This window comes from Choloepus didactylus, chromosome 11, assembly GCF_015220235.1.
Source record: "Choloepus didactylus isolate mChoDid1 chromosome 11, mChoDid1.pri, whole genome shotgun sequence".
Taxonomy (NCBI): domain Eukaryota; kingdom Metazoa; phylum Chordata; class Mammalia; order Pilosa; family Megalonychidae; genus Choloepus; species Choloepus didactylus.
The window spans coordinates 80,601,513-80,620,365 of NC_051317.1; the positions used below are offsets into that span (position 1 = coordinate 80,601,513).

Below are 18,853 nucleotides of genomic sequence, written 5' to 3' on the forward strand. Positions count from 1 at the left end.
GGCTGATGGGGGGAAAAAAGCATAAATACATAAAAACAGAGGCTTTTGGAGTCCACTGAGCTCAGAATACTGGAAAAAGGCTGTGTCCCAAGAAAAGGGGCACACAGAACTGGGTACCAACTCTGATTCTTGCCTGGTGAACTGGAGGGCTGGAGACTGGCTCTGAAAAGGGGACTTCTTTTTTCCTTTTTCCTTCTCTTATTCTAAGTAGGTCGTTAGAGAAAGTCTCAGGCATTTTCAATGGTCAGCACCGACCCAAGCAAGGGTGGAGTTAAGATAGTCAGAGAGTCAAAAGGAAAACTCAAGTGTAGAAGATAATTCCCTAAAAGGCTTATCTTCCCTAAGAAAAGGGGGTGGGGTGGGGCCCAGCTCAAGTGGCAGCTCTCCCTCAGAGATCTCAGACCTCAGGGCCTGGGATTAAAAACAAACAAACAAACAAACAAAAAACAGAAACAGCTTAAGCTTGGCTTCTGATACCTTCAGTCAATGGCCAGGACAGGGTCCACTGAGAATTAAATACACTGCACCTCTTTATGCCAGTGGGGAGCTGAGGACTGACAAGTGCCAACTGCTGGGCAGGATACGAAAAGCACAGTCTAGAGGCCTCACAGGAAAGTCTCACAATCTGCTGGGTCTCACCCTCAGGGAAACCTGATACTGAATACAGCCTCCTCCTGAGACCTGGGTCTGTCCGGTCTGGGAAAATCTGATTGGGGTAATCAAGGAAACTAGATGCCTAGACAACATAAAATTATGAATTACACCAGAAAATGAAGATATGGCCCAGTCAAAGGAACAAACTTACACATCAAATGAGATACAGAAGTTGAAACAACTAATTAAAGATCTTCAAACAAATATGCTAAATCAATTCAAAAATCAAATCAACTGGTTGAGGAAAGATATGGCAAAAGAGATGAAGGATATAAAGAAGACATTGGGCAAACATAAGGGAAGAACGTGAAAGTTTGAAAAAACAGTTGGCAGAACTCAAGGGATGAAAGGCACAATAGAAGAGATGGAAAACACAATGGAGACATACAACAGCAGATTTGAAGAGGCAGAAGAAAGGATTCAGGAACTAGAGGAGAGGACATCTGAAATCCTACACACAAAAGAACAGATAGGGAAAAGAATGGAAAAATATGAGCAGAGTCTCAGGGAATTGAATAACAACATGAAGTGCACAAATATATGTGTCACGGGTGTCCCAGAAGGAGATGAGAAGGGAAAAGGGGCAGAAAGAATGGAGAAATAATCACTGAAAATTTCCTATCTCTTATGAAAGCTATAACATTACAGATCCAAGAAGCGCAACTTACCCCAAACAGAATAGATCTGAGTAGACCAACTCCAAGACACTTAATAATCATATTATCAAATGTCAAAGACAGGGAGAATTGTGAAATCAGCATGAGAAAAGCAATCCATTAGATACAAAGGAAGCTCAATAAGACTATGTGCGGATTTCTCAGTAGAAATCACGGAGGCGAGAAGGAAGTGGTATATTTAAGATACTGAAAGAGAAAAACTGCCAACCAAGAATTCTATATCCAGCAAAACTGTCCTTCAAAAAATGAGAGAGAGTTTAAAATATTTTCAAACAGACACTGAGAGTTTGTGAACAAAATAACTGCTCTACAAGAAATACTAAAGGGAGCACTATAGGCAGATAGGAAAAGACAGGAGAGAGTAGTTTGGAGAAGAGTATAGAAATGAAGACTATCAGTAAGGATACTGTATGGTCTCACTAATATGGACTAACATTGATGAGCATAATTTGAGAGATGAGAACACAGGTTATCAAGAGATAGAAAGAGGTTAGAGATCGGGCATTTGATGCTGAAGGAGTACAGAAGGTTCAACAGAATTGATTGTACAGATCCAGAAATGGAATGGATAGCATAATAGTAGTGATGGTAACACAGTAGTGTAAATTCTCTGAACAAAGAGGAGTGTGAGTATGGCTGCAAGATGAAGGCTAAGAGCATGTATGACACCAGAAGGAAAGATAGAAGATAAAGACTGGGATTGTATAACTTAGTGAAACCTGGAGTGGTCAGTGATGGTGATTACATGTACAAATATAAGAATGTTTTTAAATGAGGGAGAACAAATAAATATCAACATTGCAAGGTGTTGAAAATTGGATGGTATAGGGAAAAAAATACAATCAATCCAAACTAGAGTCTCTAGTTAACGGTAACACTGTAATACACTTTCACTAATTGTAACAAAGGCAATATACCAAAGCTAAATGTCTGTAAGAGGGGGATATAAAGGAGTGACATGGGATTCTTGGTGGTGGTATTGTTGTCTGACCTTTTCACTGTATTTTATTTTTATTTTCTTCTATCTTTTGTATTTTTATTCTTCATTTTTTTTTCTCCTTTTTCTCTTTCTTTGGAGAAGAAATGGAAATGTCCTCACATAGACTGTGGTGGTAAATGCATAATTATGTGATTATACTGGGAATAATCAATTGTTTACTTAGGGGGGGATTGTATGGTGTGTGAATAAAACTGTTTAAAACATAAACAGAGGGATACAAGTGCTGGAGAAAATGTGAAGAGAGGGATGTACCTATTCCCTGTTGATAGGGAGGTAGAATGGCACAGCCCAGCTGGAGGACAGTGTGGTGGTTCCACAGGAAGCTAAATATGGGGTTGCCATATGGGCTTGCAACCCCATTATTGGGTATATACTTGGAAGAACTGAGAGCAGGCACATGAGTGGACAATGCACACTAGTGTTTATGGCAGCAGAATTCATAATGAGTGGAGGTGGCCTAAGGGAACATCAACTGATGAAAAGAATGGTGACCTGTGGTGTATACATACAATGGTATACTGAGCAGTGGCAAGAAGAAACGAAGTTGTGAGCTATGCAACTAGATGAATGGACCTCAAGGACAGTATGTTGAGTGAAATAAGCCAGAAATGAAAAGACAAACATTGTAACACCTCACTAATATGGACTAACTATAATGTGCAAACTCTGAGAATTGAATCTGAGAGCATCAATTATCAGGGGAAGGCTTATGGTAAAGGTTCCTAGATTGTAAGCTGTTACAGCAGTAATATCTTTTCATGAGTTGTAATGGTTGTCTCTAAATTCTGAGATGCTGAGCTGTTTGTGTATAACCTGGTTGGGCCCTGGAACTTCGGGTATCTGTGTGACACCTGAGACTCAGAGCCAGAGTTCAGCAGCTATGAATGTCAGCATTACCCCATAGAGCAAATGTTAAAGAGGCTGAAAAAGAGATCAGACTTCAATCAGAGATATGAATGAAATGGACTTGATTAGAACTAAGGTAAACCAGACTAAAAGGAAAAGGATGATATTGACTATGTTTTAATACCTCCATTTCTGTGTGGGACCAAAGGAAGAGATGTTTATTCGATGCAAAATCTATATTTTCTGTAGCACACTATATAAGTTAACTTGTATGATCAGTTCATTCAAACACCATAATTACATAGAAACCTGAATGGAGGTGAGACCTGGTTTGTTTGTACAGGTTAGCATGAAATCCTGATACATCCCAGAGTAATTTGGACAGAGAATAAAAAGTCCCCTTGACAGCCTGGTAGAAAATGTGGAAACACTGAACTTCCCTACCTAGGGAATTTCTGATATTCTTGCAAGCATTGGGGACTACCACTATTGTAGGCCAAGTCCTTGATCTTGGGACTTGTCCTTATGAAGCTGATTACTGCAAAGGAGAGTCTAAGCCTACTTATAATTGTGCCTAACAGTCACCCCCCAGATAACCTCTTTTGTTGCTCAGATGTGGCCTGTCTCTTTCTAAACCAACTCAGCAGGTAAACTCACTGTCCTCCCCTCTACATGGGTCATGACTCCCAGGGATATAAATCTCCCTGGCAACGTGGGACATGACTCCCAGGGATGAGCCTGGACCTGGCATAGTGGGATTGACCAAAAGGGGGAAGAGAAATTATACAAAATAAAGTTTCATTGGCTGAGAGATCTCAAATGGAGTCAAGAGGTCATTCTGGAGGTTATTCTTATGCATTATATAGATATCCCTTTTTAGCTTTTAGTGTATTAGAATAGCTAGAAGGAAATACCTGAAACCATTGAACTGCAATCTGGTATCCTGGATTCTTGAAGATGATCGTATAACTACATAGCTTATATGGTGTTACTGTGTGATTGTGAAAACCTTGTGGCTCACACTCCCTTTATCCAGTGTATGACAGATAAGTAGAAAAAAGAGAGATAAAAAGTAAATGAATAATAGGGAGGAAAAAGGAGTATGAGATGGTTTGGGTGTTCTTTTTTACTTTTATTTTTAGTTTTAGTCTTATTTTTAGTTTAATTTTTTGGAGTAATGAAAATGTCCAAAAAATTGTGGTAATGAATACACAACTATATGATGATACTGTGAACAACTGATTGGATGACTGTATGGTATGTGAATATATCTGAATAAAATTGCACTAAAAAAGAGTTAAAAATTATATTTACAATAGGAACAAAAGAATCAAATACTAGGAATAAATCAAACCAAGAATATAAAGGACTTGTACAGAGAAAACTACAAAACACTGCTAAAAGAAATCAAAGAAGACCTAAATAAATGGAAGAATAGTCATTTGTGTTCATGGACTGAAAGACTAAAAATTGATAAGATATCAATTAACCTGAAGCTATTTACAGATTCAATGCAGTCTCAAGCAAAATTTCAACAGCCCTGTTTGCAGATATGGAAAAGTCAATCATCAAAATTATATGAAAGTGTAAAAAGTCCTGAATAGCCAAAGCCATCTTGAAAAAAAAAGAACATAGTTGGAGGACTCACACTACCTGATCTTAAAAGTTATTAGAAAGCAACAGCAATCAAAGCAGCATGGTACTGGCATAAGGACATACATATAGATCAACAGAATCGAATTTCAAGTTCAGAAATCAACCCTCACATTTATGGCCAAATGATTTTTGACAGGGGTCCCAAGACCACTCAGTTGCAAAGAATAATCTTCTAAAAAAAATGGTGCTGGAAAAACTGGATGTCCATACGCAAAAGAATGAAGATGGACCTCTACTTCACATCATATACAAAATCAACTCAAAATGGAACAAAGACCTAAACAGAAGAACTAGAACTATTAAACTCCCCTTAGAAGAAGACATAGGGACTTATCTTCAGGATCTTGTGTTAAGCAATGGTTTCTCAGACTTTACAACCAAAGCATAAGCAACAAAAGAAAAAAAATAGATAAATGGGACCTTATAAAAATCACAAACTTTCATGCATCAAAGGACTTTACCATCAAAGTACAATGACAACCTACACAATGGGAGAAAAAATTTGAAAACCACATATCCAATAAGGGTTTAATATCCAGAATATACAAAGAAATCCTACAACTCAAAAACAAAAAAGAGAAGAAAAAAAAAAACTATTTAAAATTGGGCAGAAGACTTGAACAGACATTTCTCTAAAGAAGACATAGAACTTACCAAAAGCACATGAAACGATGCTCAACATCATTAGCCATCAGGGAAATGCAAATCAAAACCACAATGATATACCATTTCATACTCAATGGAGTGGCTACTATTTAGAAAATGGAAAATTAGAAGTGTTGGAGAGGATGTAAAGAAATAGGAACACTTATTCATTGTTGATGGGAATCTAAAATGATACAGTCACTGTGGAAGACATTTTGGAAGCTTCTCAGAAAGTTAAGCATAGAAATACCATATTACATGTCAATCCCACTTCTAGGTATATGTGTATAAGAATTGTAAGCAGGGAGTCGAACAAATATTTGCAAGCTGATGTTAATGGCAGCATTATTCACAATTGCCAAAAGATGAAAGCAACCCAAGTGTCTACAAAATATGGTATCTACATAGAATGGAATATTATGCAGTCATATACAGGAAGTTCTGATATATGTGACAACATGAATAAATCTTTAGACACCATGTTGAGTGAAATAGCCCAGACACAAAAGGACAAATACTGTATGATATCAATGACATGAAATAATTAGAATAAGCAATAACTACAATACCAGGGGTTGGGCTGAGGGTATGGAATGTGGCGTTATAGCTTAAATTGTATAGAATTTTTATTTTGAATGATGGAAAAGTTTTGGTAATGGATGGTGGTGATGGTAGCACAACATTGTTAACATAGTTAACAGCACTGAATTCTATATCTGTATTTGGTATTAAGGGGAAAATTTTAGGCTGTATATGTTAATAGAAAAAAAATTAGAACCAAACCAAACCAAACCACAGGGTTGTACAACACAGTGAACTCTAATGTAAACCATGGACTACAGTTAATAATACAATTATAAAAACATTCTTTCATCAACTGTAACAAATACACCACACCAATACAAGGTGTTAATAGAGCGGTATATGGAAACTCCGCATTTTATGCATGGTTTTTCTATAAACCTAACACTTCTGTAATAAAAAACAAAAAATTTGAACAGACTTACCAGAACCTATTACTGTCTATGTTATTAATTAAGACCTAAACTGCCATTTCAAAAGTTATATATTCTCCTCAGAGAGGGATTGTGGATTTTACCAGAATTTAATCTAAAATATCTTTGGGCCAACAAAGAGATTATTTCAAATATCTCTCTGCCAAACCAGGTTAAGAATGAACTGACCTGCAATGGCCTTGGAATATGGCCAGCAAAAAGCTCAACCATTGGGAGTTGCCCTGGCTTATATTGTTCGCTGATCATGTCAATTTACTATTAGACTATTAGTAATGCTTTGCCCCTTACCAGTGCCTTGTCTGCTGGAGCGGTAAGCCGGCTGTAGTAATGAATCCTCTTGTTCATGGCAGAGGCATGGTCACTAACCCTCTGAATGACATCATTCACATTGACGATGTTTGTGGGCTCTATATAGAAAGGCCTAGAGAAGGGAATATATGCTTGACAAAGCGCATTCAGCCAGAATTCTGGAAGGCAGCCATTGAAGAAAATAACATCTTGTCCTCCATTAGAAATGGGATGTACCAAGGCAAGGCATTCACGTCTCACTTTTGATGAGGAAAAAAAAATTCCACAAAAGAAGTATTATCCAATCCACAGAATAAAGCTTTTGTGTAATAATACTTTTACTTTATACCATGTTTATTATTTTTTTTAATCTGTAGGAATTTCACAATAGGAAAGACATAACAGAAAGAGCTTAAACGAGTTATTAAAAAGAAATATAGCAGCTGTCAGTTGTCAACAATGAAACTTAGACACAGCTTTGAATATTCTCTGAAAAAGCTTTTGGCAATAAATCAAAGAAATTACAGACAAAACTGTCCTTCTACTGAAAAGCCTCGGCTCCTTCCCTATGGGCCAAAATTATTTCCTATGATAAACAGGATTCCTATTTCCTGGTTCAAGTACTAAGGATTAGTGATCTCACCCATTTCCCTTGGGAGACTTTTTCAAAGTAGTATCAAATGGGACATCAGGACACTAAAGATATTTGGTTCTTCTTTTTCTTACTAGTTTCAGCAACATTCTATTAGACTTTTCTTTGTATGTATGCTTCCTTCCTATAACTGTGTCCCAGACAGCTGAAGATTCTGGTTTTCAATCATCATTTTTAGTGATAAAGCCCTTCAGTTGTTTACTAAAATTCCCTCCATTTGATTTCTAAGCTTCCAGTAATATTCTGTTCAAAAAGGAAAGACCAGTCAGAGTTGCCATGAAAGGACTGCATTCCTCTGCTGACTCCCAGATCCCTGCAAGTTACAAATGACACTGTGTTTCAATCTCTATTTAATTTGCCATTTAAGATTAAACACAGATTCAAATAATGATGAAAAACCAGAGATTTATCATTGATTCCATTTAACCTGTCTAACTTATGGTTATAAAAGAGCTTAAAATATATTAACATAACTGTTAAAAGGATTTAGTGGTATCAATCAGTCTCATGGGGATATAATGAAAAAGAATGGGTCAGATCAAAGAAGCTAAATAAGCAATCCCTAATTATAAGTTGGGTAGCCTGAGATAACTCAATCCTCCCAAGGCATTTGTGTATATCATATAATTTACATCTGTACAATGACAACTCACTAGTACTAAAATGTATTTATAACCAGAGATAGTTTAATCATATCTGGAGTTACAAGACAGGGTATTCCTTTCTTGTTTTGAAAGGACAATGCCTCATAAAATTCAGGAAAAAGAACTACACCTTTAATGCCAACATAAGGTAGAGATTCAAACTAATCATGGATTATAAAAGAGACTGATGAATATGATACTGATACTATTGAAAGAGATATAGATGTTCTCTTTGTAGCTTTTTACTCTGAAAATTCAATGGTATTAATATTGACCACTAAGTTGCTCTGAAGCCATGCTGAAAAGCAGCTCAGAGAGTGTTATATTTCTTGGCTCCTGGCCTCTTGGAGAAGTGTTAACTATACCCATTTAGTTGGCTTGGGTAACCCTGTGAACAGAATGACTCTGATAGCTTTTCTTCAACAGTTTTCATCAAGATGGTGAGTGCCCGTTTAAACAAATACTTTGGAATCTTTTCAAAACAAAACCTCTTTAAAAATATACAACTCAGCATATTTTAACTGAATTATTAAAAACATATGCTTAAAACTTCATCTGAGAAAGCAAAAACATAAATTATATTTCTCAAATGAGCTTTAGTTGGATCTGAAAACACTTAAAATTAAACAATACTATACAGAGAACAATATTCAGAATAAAAGACCTTTGAAACTTGGGCTTTTTTGTTTTGAACAGTCTTACACGATTGCTTCCTATCAATGTTTGCCTCCCATTTGCAATATAGCTCAACTCTGCCATACTGAAAATAAATTATGATATTTCGTGTAGAAGAAGTTATATTTGTTTTATAAATATTTATGGTCATGCCACAAAGAGAATGCTTTTAATATTCAGCAAATTTTAAAAATATTTTAAAAAGTAAATCAAACCCCCATGTTTTCATTTAATATACTTATAAACACAGAAACTTTATTTCTAGCTAATTTATTTTCTAGGTTCCACTCCTTAAATTCCTTAAAAATTTTTGGCTTTTTAATCTGTCTCCACCCTCCTACTGACCAATTATGCTTCTTTAAAGTTTAATATCAATTTCATGACACTTCAGAAGGTTCATACCCAATAGGGAGACCTTTGGCTTAAAACTGTTCATTTATTAACATCCCTTTGAAAGTTGAGGCACTGAAACACCTGCCAGATTAGGGTAGTTTGTTAAAAAAAAAATGAAATGGGAATCAGGTATTCACAGAAACTCATACAAATAAACATTTAAAATAAAGAACAGCTCTAATATACTTACCTACTTTGTGAAACACTGTATGCTTGCTAGGCAGCTTTTCAACAAAGAAGACTGTAAAGAAGTTAACGAAGTCATTTTGCCTAAAAATTCCTTGCTGCTACTTGAAAAATACTGGTAAGCGCTGACTTGCTGACATGTTTCTCACTTCCTTTGATGCCTATAACACATCCTCTATCACAAAAACCTGATCTACATTCCGACTTTATTCAATGTCTTCAAAGATGGAGCCTATATAAGGCTCTTCTCTTTCTATTTCAGCCAATTAATTTGTACTGGTTCTCAAATTTATTAAATAAATATTATTTAAGTGCCAACAAAGTACTAAGCATGATGCTAAACATTAAACCATAAAATAAGACACAGAACCTCAAGGATCTTAATTGACTGGAGGAGATATATAAGTAAGTAATTCTAATCCAGAGAGAAAGAGAAAGAGAGTGCTTGTAAACCACAATGGGAGCAAGAGAAAGTGGAGAGGGTTATGTGATGCTGGGTGTGTGTAGGGTACTCTGGGATTACAAAGAAGGAGAAATGAAACATAGTCTAGCCAACAACCGAGAAAGTTATAGCTGAGCTGAGTCTTAAAAGATATAAATGAGTTAGTCAGGTATGGGGAAGAGGAAGGGAACAGTGTTTCAAAAAAGAGCCAAAAGAAGAGAGAGCATGATATATATTTTTAAAAAAACTGTCAGTAATGGGAAGAGAAGTGACAGGAAACAAGGTAAACCTGAGCCAGTATATGGAAGACTCCACATACCAACAGAGGACTTAATCCTAAAAGGAAGAACCCTCAGTCTTAGCCTCCTTTGCTTATTTTTTCAAATCCCCAATCTTCACAGAACCCTAGAGTATAATCCATACACATTTTCTTTTCTCTATCTACAATGACTCTGGGTTTATCTGGTCATGTAACTTTAAACATCACGTGCATGCTGATGATACTCAATGGTTCTCTCCAGCGTGAACTCTTGATTCAAATTGCTCCCTGTCATACCTTCCCCAAACCCCATCTTTTGCGCACATTGTCTACTACACTAATCACACTGGCCTTCTCACCACTCCAGGAACACTACAAGTTGCCAACATTGCAAGCTATCAACACTAAGAACACTAAAAGCCTAAGTCAGAAGCTTACTTCAGGGCCTTTGTCATTAATTTCAGGTAAAAACAAAGGCCCTGAAGACCTTTCCCCTAGATATTTGCATGGCTTGCTTCCTTACTTCTTTCAGGTCTTTCCTTAAAAGCCCCCTTCTCTATGAGGCACTTGACTAACCTGGTCACCATATTTAAAATTTCTACTTCTCTCCTCTGCTTTACAGTTTCTCTTTAGCATTTTTACTATCTTCTTGCTTATTTTGTTTACACCACAGCATTTATACTATACTTATTAATTTTATTGCTGGACACCTTCAGTAAAATGTAAGCTCCATAAAGGCAGGAATTTCTGTCAATTTTTTCACTATTTATTCCCAGGGCCTAGAACAGTTCTGTTCTAGGAATTCAACAAAATCTGGTGAATGAATAAAGATAGAAACTTGCATTACTTAAAAAGAAATTTACTTAGAAATAATTTTAGACTCACTTAGAATTTGGAAAAATAGTACAGAGAGTTCTCACATAGCCTTCACTCAGCTTCCCCCAGTGATGACATCTTATATAGCCTTAATATAATGATCATAGATTTTTAAAATTCAGTTTTGAGATATATTCACATACTATACAATCATCCAGTGTACAATCAATTCTTCACAGTACGATCATATAGTTGTGCATTCATCACCACAATCAAGTTTTGAACATTTTCATTACTCCAAAATAAAAATAAAAATAAAAGAACACCTTACTTTTCATTTAATTTTTGTCCTCATTTTTCTACTCATCTGCTGGACTACTTTTATAATCAGAAAAAAAAATGAGAAATTATGGAAGCTTAAAATTTTCAAAATGAAAATGTTAGGGAAAATGATGGAGGCAATACTCAAAAAATATCAAATGTTGTACAAAATGAGAAGAAGCAACCAGGAAGAAAATTGGTCTAGTGTGATATCCTTAGCCAATTAAAGGCAATGCTTTCAGAAGTGGAGAATGATCAACTGCATGAAATGCTATTGCCAGGTCAAATGAGATGAGGATTGACAAAGGAAGTGACCACTGGATTTAGCAAAATGGAAGTCAATGGTGACCTTGATGTGAGCAGTTTTAGTGGAGTGTTAAGTGAATTGGCTTTAAGAGAAAAAATGAGAAGAGCAAAATTAAATATGGTGAATATAGATAATCCTTGAAAGGAGTTTTCTATAAAAGAGAATGAGAGAAACAGTGTAGTAAATGGATGGTAAGTGCAAATACTCCAGAAACGTGAAAAAGTATACAAAAAATAAACAAATAAATAAAGTCACCTTTAATACCAGAACAAATAGTCGCTAATAACATTTACCAACCCCATTTTCTTGCAAAAACATGAGATGCACCAGAATGGCTAAAATTTTAAACTCTAACAAACCAAAAACTAGTAGGAGGTAGAGCAATAGAAACTCTAACATACTCTAGTGGGAATGTAAATTGGAATAACCCCTATGGAAAACACTGGTATAATCTAATCAAGTTGATTCTACACATACATTACTAACAAGCAAGTCCACTCCTAAGTATATATCTTAGAAAAGTCCTCATACATGTATGCAAGAAGACAAACAATAATGTTTATAGGAGAACTATTTGTAAGAGCCCCACACTAGAAACATTCCAAATGTCCATCAACAGTAGAATGGATAAAGAAATTGCAGATATTCATAGAATAAAATATTAGAAACCAGTGGAAATGGAAGAACTACAAATACACACAACTTGGATGAAAATTACAATGCTGAAAAGAAACCACAGAAGAATATACATAGTATGATCCCATTTATATGAAGTTCAAAAACAGATAAGACTGAATTCAGTATTTAGGGATACACAAACAGTAAATCTATAAAGGAAAATGGGTGATAATCATACAAAAGGAGTAAGGGGGATGTGTTTCTGGAAGGACACACGGGGGACTTCTGGGTTGTTATTCCTTGATCTAGGTGTTGGCTGGATAAGTGTTGGCTTTGTAATTGCTTTTTAAATTATCTGTGAGCTTTATGCAGTCTTTTGTATATATTATATATCACGATTAAAAAATATTACAATAAAATAGATTGCAAAAATAACACATTCTTTCAAAATTTAGTAATGAGATCAGGAGGGACAAAAAAAAAATCTTTCATACCATAACAAAATTAGCTGGTTATCTTGTGGCAAAGTACTTTAAAAGAATTGTCAAAATTAAATGAGTTATCTATTTTTCTTCTACAAAAAAGACAACTGTTCCTAATTTGCTGCCCTATTCTATGACAACACGTTAACGATCATTAGTATGCTACGTAGGTACACAGCAGATGTTAAAAACCAAAAAAACCTCACGTAATCTATCTCCCATCAGGTAAAGGTAATATTTTAACAGTGACTGAGAAAGTAGTTGCTTTTTAAAAAACTCATGTTTTACAAAGAACATTCTGATAATGAATGTTAAGAAATGTTTCCATTGTTATGTGATTTTATTGCTAAAAAGGAAGTCACCAATCAAAACTCATATCTGCAATCTATATATAAGGATTTAAAATTTTCTAACACTTAAAAATTTCCAAATGAAGAATTTAAATGGGCTCTGAACCTATTATTAAAAATTAAAAAAATCAAAGTAATAATTGTAACACTGAAGCAAAATGACAACACTAACATCTTGCTATTTATTTCATGTAATACAAGTCTTAATACCAATATTTTCAACAAAAGTGTTCAGAAGTATAAAACGTTTAAAAATATGTGAAAGTAAATATTCAATATACTTTAAATATAAAAATTTATAAACATCATAAAACATCAATAAAACATTAAATTATAAAAACAAACATTAAACAGTTATAATTCCAGTATTCTGGTATTCCATGCTGTTTTAAAGTTCAAAATACTAATGTTGTTGTTGATTTAATATCGTTAATTTGAAAACAGCCAGTAGTTTTGTTCACCTTTTTTGGTTCTCTCTCCAGTCAATCCCCCAATTTCTCCTTTCCCCTTTCCCCCTCTTCCACTTCCCTGTCTTCACCATTCCTGACACCCTTCTAGCTCTACCATTCACTTCCAACAACTACCCTCCTCTCCCCAACTCATCCCCCCCACACAACAGAAGAATAAAAAAGTTAAGTATTGACTTGGTAGAAGGAACCCCCAGGAGGTGAAAAATCTCTCTGCTGGGGAAAGGTGAGGAGTTACTAAATGGAACCATCCTTCCCAGGTTAATTGGGAGAGAAATAAAGTTAACTTTATTAAGGTTGTTTATTACATCTTCTTATAATTTTAAATTTCTATTTTTATTTATGCTTAATGGACAAATATATAAGTACTGAAGTACATGTATTTAATTTGCAACTCAATATGCATAGACACACATATATATATATGCAGTCCCAATTTTTATTAGATTTTACTGATAAGGGTGGTATGATTTTAAATTTGGATACTACTGCTCTATAAAGGGAAAAAGCAAATGGTAACAAAATTTGGTTGAAAGTTACCCATTCCCAATTTTAGTGTTACTTACTTTTTTTTTGTTTATCAAGATTGTTCACATACCATACAATTATCCAAAGATCCAAGGTGTACAATCATTTGCTCATGGTACCATCATACAGCTGGGTATCCATTAGCACTATTAAATTTTTTTTCAATTTTTAGAACATTTTCATTGCTCCAGAAAAGACATAAAGACAAAAAAAGGAAACTCAAATCCTCCCATACCCCTATCCACTTCCCCTCCATTATTGATTCATAGTTTTGGTATAGTACATTTGTTACTGTTGATGAAAGAATGTTAAAATACTACTAACTGCAGTATATATTTTGCAATAGGTATATATTTTTTCCTATATGCCCCTCTCTTATTAACTTCTAGTTATAGCATCATACATTTGTTCTAGTTCATGAAAGAGATTTCTAATATTTGTACAGTTAATCATGGACATTGTCCACCACAAGATTCACTGTTTTATACATTCCCATCTTTTAACCTCCAACTTTCCTTCTGGTGACATATGTGACTCTGAGCTTACCCTTTCTACCACTTTCACACTCCATTCAGCACTGTTAGTTATTCTCACAACGTGCTACCATTACCTCTGTCCATTTCAAAACGTTTAAGTTCACCCTAGTTGAACATTCTGCTCATAATAAGCAACCGCTCCCCATTCTTTAGCCTTGTTCTATATCCTGGTAACTTATATTTCATGTCTATGAGTTTACATATTATAATTAGTTTATATCAGTGAGACCCTGCAATATTTGTCCTTATGTGTCTGTCTTATTTCACTCAATATAGTGCCCTCAAGTTTTCTTCATCAACCCATTTTTTTTAAGACGGTTTTGTTCACAAACCACACATTCTGTCCTAAGTAAACAATCGTTGGTTCCCTCATTGTCAGTTTGTCAGAGAATAGTATAGTCATGTATTTATGTATTCAGCACCATCACCACTATCTATATAAGGACATCTCCATTTCTTCCACAAAGAAGGAGGAAGAGTCAAAGAAGGTAGAGAGATAAAAGAAAAAGAAAAAAGAAAGAGAAAAAAACATGACAGCTAGAAAGCAACAAAGGAAAGACAGAACTAAACTAAAGTAGAATAAAGAGTCAGACAACATCACCAATGCCAGGAGTCCCATACCCTTCCCCTACGTCCTCTCCACCCTCAAATGCATTTAACTTTGGTATATTGCCTTTGTTATATTAAAGGTAGCATAACACAATGCTTCTGTTAATTAGTCTCTGGTTTGCATTGATTGTATTTTCCCCCCAATCCCACCCTACTTTTAACACCTTGCAATGTTGACATTCATTTGTTCTATCTCATGTAAAAACGTTTTTGTACCTTTTATTACAATCATTGAGCATCCTAGGTTTCACTGAGTTATACAGTCCCAGTCTTTATCTTTCATCTTTCATTCTGGTGTCCCACATGCTCCTAACCTTCCTCTTTCAACCATACTCACAGTCATCTTTGTTCAGTATACTTACATTGCTGTGCTACTATCTCCCAAAATTGTTTCCAAAGCTCTCACTCCTGTCTTTTCCTTTCTGTCTGCAGTGCTTCCTTTAGTGTTTCCTGTAGAGCTGCTGTCTTGTTCACAAACTCTCTCATTGTCTGTCAGAGAATATTTTAAGCTCTCCCTCATATTTGAAGGACAGTTTTGCCAGATATAGGTTTCTTGGTTGGTGATTTTTCTCTTTCAGTATCTTAAATAAATCACTCCACTTCCTTCCTGCTTCCATGGTTTCAATTGAGAAATCAGCACATAGTCTTATCCAGCTTCCTTTGTATGTGATGGAACGCTTTTCTCTTGTTGCTTTCAAGATTCTCTCTTTATCATTGACATTTGACAATCTGATTATTAAGTGTCTTGGCATAGGCCTATTCAGATCTATTCTGTTTGGGGTACACTGTGCTTTTCGGATCTGTAATTTTATGACTTTCATAAGAGATAGGAAATTTTCATTGATTATTTCCTCTATTACTGCTTCTGCCCCCTTTCCCTTCTCTTCTCCTTCTGGGACACCAATGACATGTACATTCCTGCATTTCATTTTACCCTTAAGTTCCCGGAGACGTTGCTTGTATTTTTCTGTTCTTTTCTTTATCTGTTCTTTCATGTATAGGCTTTTAGTTGCCCTGTTCTCCAGTTCCTGAGTGTTTTCTTCTGCCTCTTGAGATCTGCTGTTGTATGTTTCTATTGTCTTTCATCCCTTGTGTTGTAACTTTCATTTCCATAGATTCTGCCAGTTGTTTTTTCAAACTTTCAATTTCTACCTTATATACGCCCAGTGTTTTCACCATATGCTTCATCTCTTTTGCCATATCTTCCCTAAACTTTTTGAATTGATTTAGCATTAGTTGTTTAAATTTCTGTATCTCAATTGAAGTGTAAGTTTGTTCCTTTGACTGGGACATAACTTCATTTTTCTTAGAGTAGGTTGTAGTTTTCTGTTGTCTAGGCATCTGCTTTCCTTGGTTACCCCAATCAGGTTTTCCCAGACCAAAATGGGCTCAGGTCTTGGAAGGAGGCAATAAGGTCTGGTTTCCCTGAGGGTGTCTTACAAGACTGATACACCTTGTGAGGCCTCAAGTCACTGCTTTTCTACCCAGCAGGTGGTGCCTGTCAGCCTGTAGCTCTGGACTGGTAAGGAGGTGTGGCCCGTGGCTATTTTCCCCCAGGCTATGGAGTCTGGTTCTGAATGGAAGGCACCACCTTCTTCCTCTTAGGGAAGATACACCCCCTAGGGAGAGGTCATTTACATTTGAATAGTCTCTCTGCCTGTGCTATCTCCATCCTTGTCTGGGTCAGAGCACTGGGAACTGAAAATGGCTGAGGCTTTCTCCACCGAGTCGAAAAAGGGACAGAAAGTCCCCTTCAGGGTCAGTCCGCGGCCACCCTCTGGCTCTCCAAGGTCAGTCGTCACCAAAAGCCTCTGTCTGCTTGTTGGGGATTCATAGCTTGTATTGAGCAGTCCACATTTGTTAATTAAAACCCCAGTTGGAGCTCAGCTGAACTATATTCACTTGCTTGGAGAGTGCTGCTCTCTAGCACCGTGAGGCTTTGCAGTTCGGGCCATGGGGGGAGGAGGCTCCCGGCTTGGATCCACAGTTTTTACTTACAGAGTTTATGCCGCGATCTCGGGCATACCTCCCAATTCACGTTGGTGTATGATGAGCAGACAGTCACATTTGTCCCCTGCAGTTATTCCAGATTATTTACTAGTTGTTCCTGGGGAACAAAGTAGCTCCCACTCCTCTCTATCCCGCCATCTTCTTCTGCCTCTGTTCCTTTCTTTCAAGTAAACATTTTCATCATTAGACTATGACAAAGAACCTGACCTGAATATTAATTCTCAGGCCCATATATGTTAATTAAATTCAGATTCTGTTGGAATTCTTTTCAATGCAATTGGTGCTTTTAAATTTAGGTTTTTAAAAAATCTATAAGGTACTGTTTTAATTCCACTGTCCTGAAGGCAACTCATCTCTTATTTTATGACTACAAAATGATCAGCAACAGAAAAGCAAGCTTTTAAAAGAAATATCTAAATTGGAATGAGGCTTAAGGAATTAATACAAACACCAAGAATGTTTTAACCAAGTTAAGACACCAGAAGTACCTGTAAATAAATATCAACAGTTTTCTGCAGGTTGATATAAAACAGTAACACCACACCACCATCCTGTCCCATTTTCCATCTAGAAAGACCAATTCCAAGTGGGAAATGGTGAGTGGCATTCCACAAAGGAAGATTAGGAATATGGGTAAAATGTCCAAGAGGGCAAAGTTCTCTAAGCAGCAACTCCTTTAATCTACTTTATGAGGATGCCAAGATAAATGACAAATAGTCTCAATTTACTCAAATATAATAAATTAGAAGAGTATTAACTTGATATATTGAAATAAAGACCTTGTCTTAATTATAAATAAAAGGTAAGCTTCAACTTGTAATGTCATATCAATTATTATTCTCCTTTTTACATACATCTACCAAAAGAATTTCTGAAAAAGAAGTAAAGTTCCTAGTTTTGTAACCTAACTCTCCCCTTCTCTGCCCCCGACACGTGCACACATGTGCAAAGTGGAGAAGGAGAAAAATGCAAGGTCAACATTTCAATTAGAATTTCCCTTCTTTAAAAACTGAAAAGACAATGAAAGAATTTAAAGAATTCAATAAATACATTGAAATCTATCTTATTTTTAATGCATACATGTAGTTCTCCAAATGAATACTAAAATTGCTTTCCTCATTACCTTAATTTAAATATTAAAAAGTGAAAACACATAAAACCAAACTCATATTCAACTGAAAACACAAAAGACCAACCCCATCTATTCTCTAAACAGATCACCAAAGAAAAACAGCCTCTTTATTGCTTTCCTGTGGCTTAAGAAAGGGATTTGTACACATCAAGCCTTAGAATTATTTACTGTGGCTCCAAAGAAAGGCAACCAGGCTAGAGAATGTCTACTTTACCACTGGGAAGACATAACCAACAAATGGTCTACACAAACTGGTCACTTGGGTGACAATGGCTATATTTTCAACCCAAATGGCAAATATTATAGCAGCCTGACCAGAATCCATTGCCAGTTGCATGGCATGTTACTCAACAGACCAATTCCAGAATAACAGAACAGACTGATAAAGGCAAGAGTCCAGTGTGAGACCTTCCCTGCCAACTGATTCCTATCAACTAACTTTTACATAAAGGAAAGGTTCATAAACTATAAGAAGAAATATTTTAGGAAAAAAGAAAATAACCAGGGGTAGGAAGGGTATGTTCAAACAGGAACTTTCATACACTGCTGGTAGGAGTATACGTTGGCACAGTCTTTTTAGAAAGCAATTTGACTATATGTATCAATAGCCGTAATTGTACTTATGTTCTTTAACCTAAAAATTA

At 35.8% G+C, this 18,853-nt stretch overlaps 1 protein-coding gene across 8 annotated transcripts in view; it reads right to left on the reverse strand.

Moving 5' to 3' along the window:
• SLC38A9 (solute carrier family 38 member 9) overlaps positions 1 to 18,853 on the reverse strand; it is a 103,589-nt gene that overhangs the window by 61,390 nt on the left and 23,346 nt on the right. For 6 of the 8 annotated variants that reach the window (XR_005210953.1, XR_005210954.1, XR_005210952.1 and 3 more), the window contains one exon: positions 6,783 to 6,915. The exons of 1 other annotated variant lie outside the window; for it this stretch is intronic. Coding sequence is in view for 4 of the 7 variants with exons in the window: in XM_037799226.1 (XP_037655154.1) it covers positions 6,783 to 6,915 (133 nt within the window). In the remaining 3 variants the exon portion in view is untranslated. Of the gene's footprint in view, positions 1 to 6,782; positions 7,043 to 9,336; positions 9,345 to 18,853 lie in introns of those variants that run through there. One more of the 8 variants, XM_037799228.1, reaches the window with a different exon arrangement.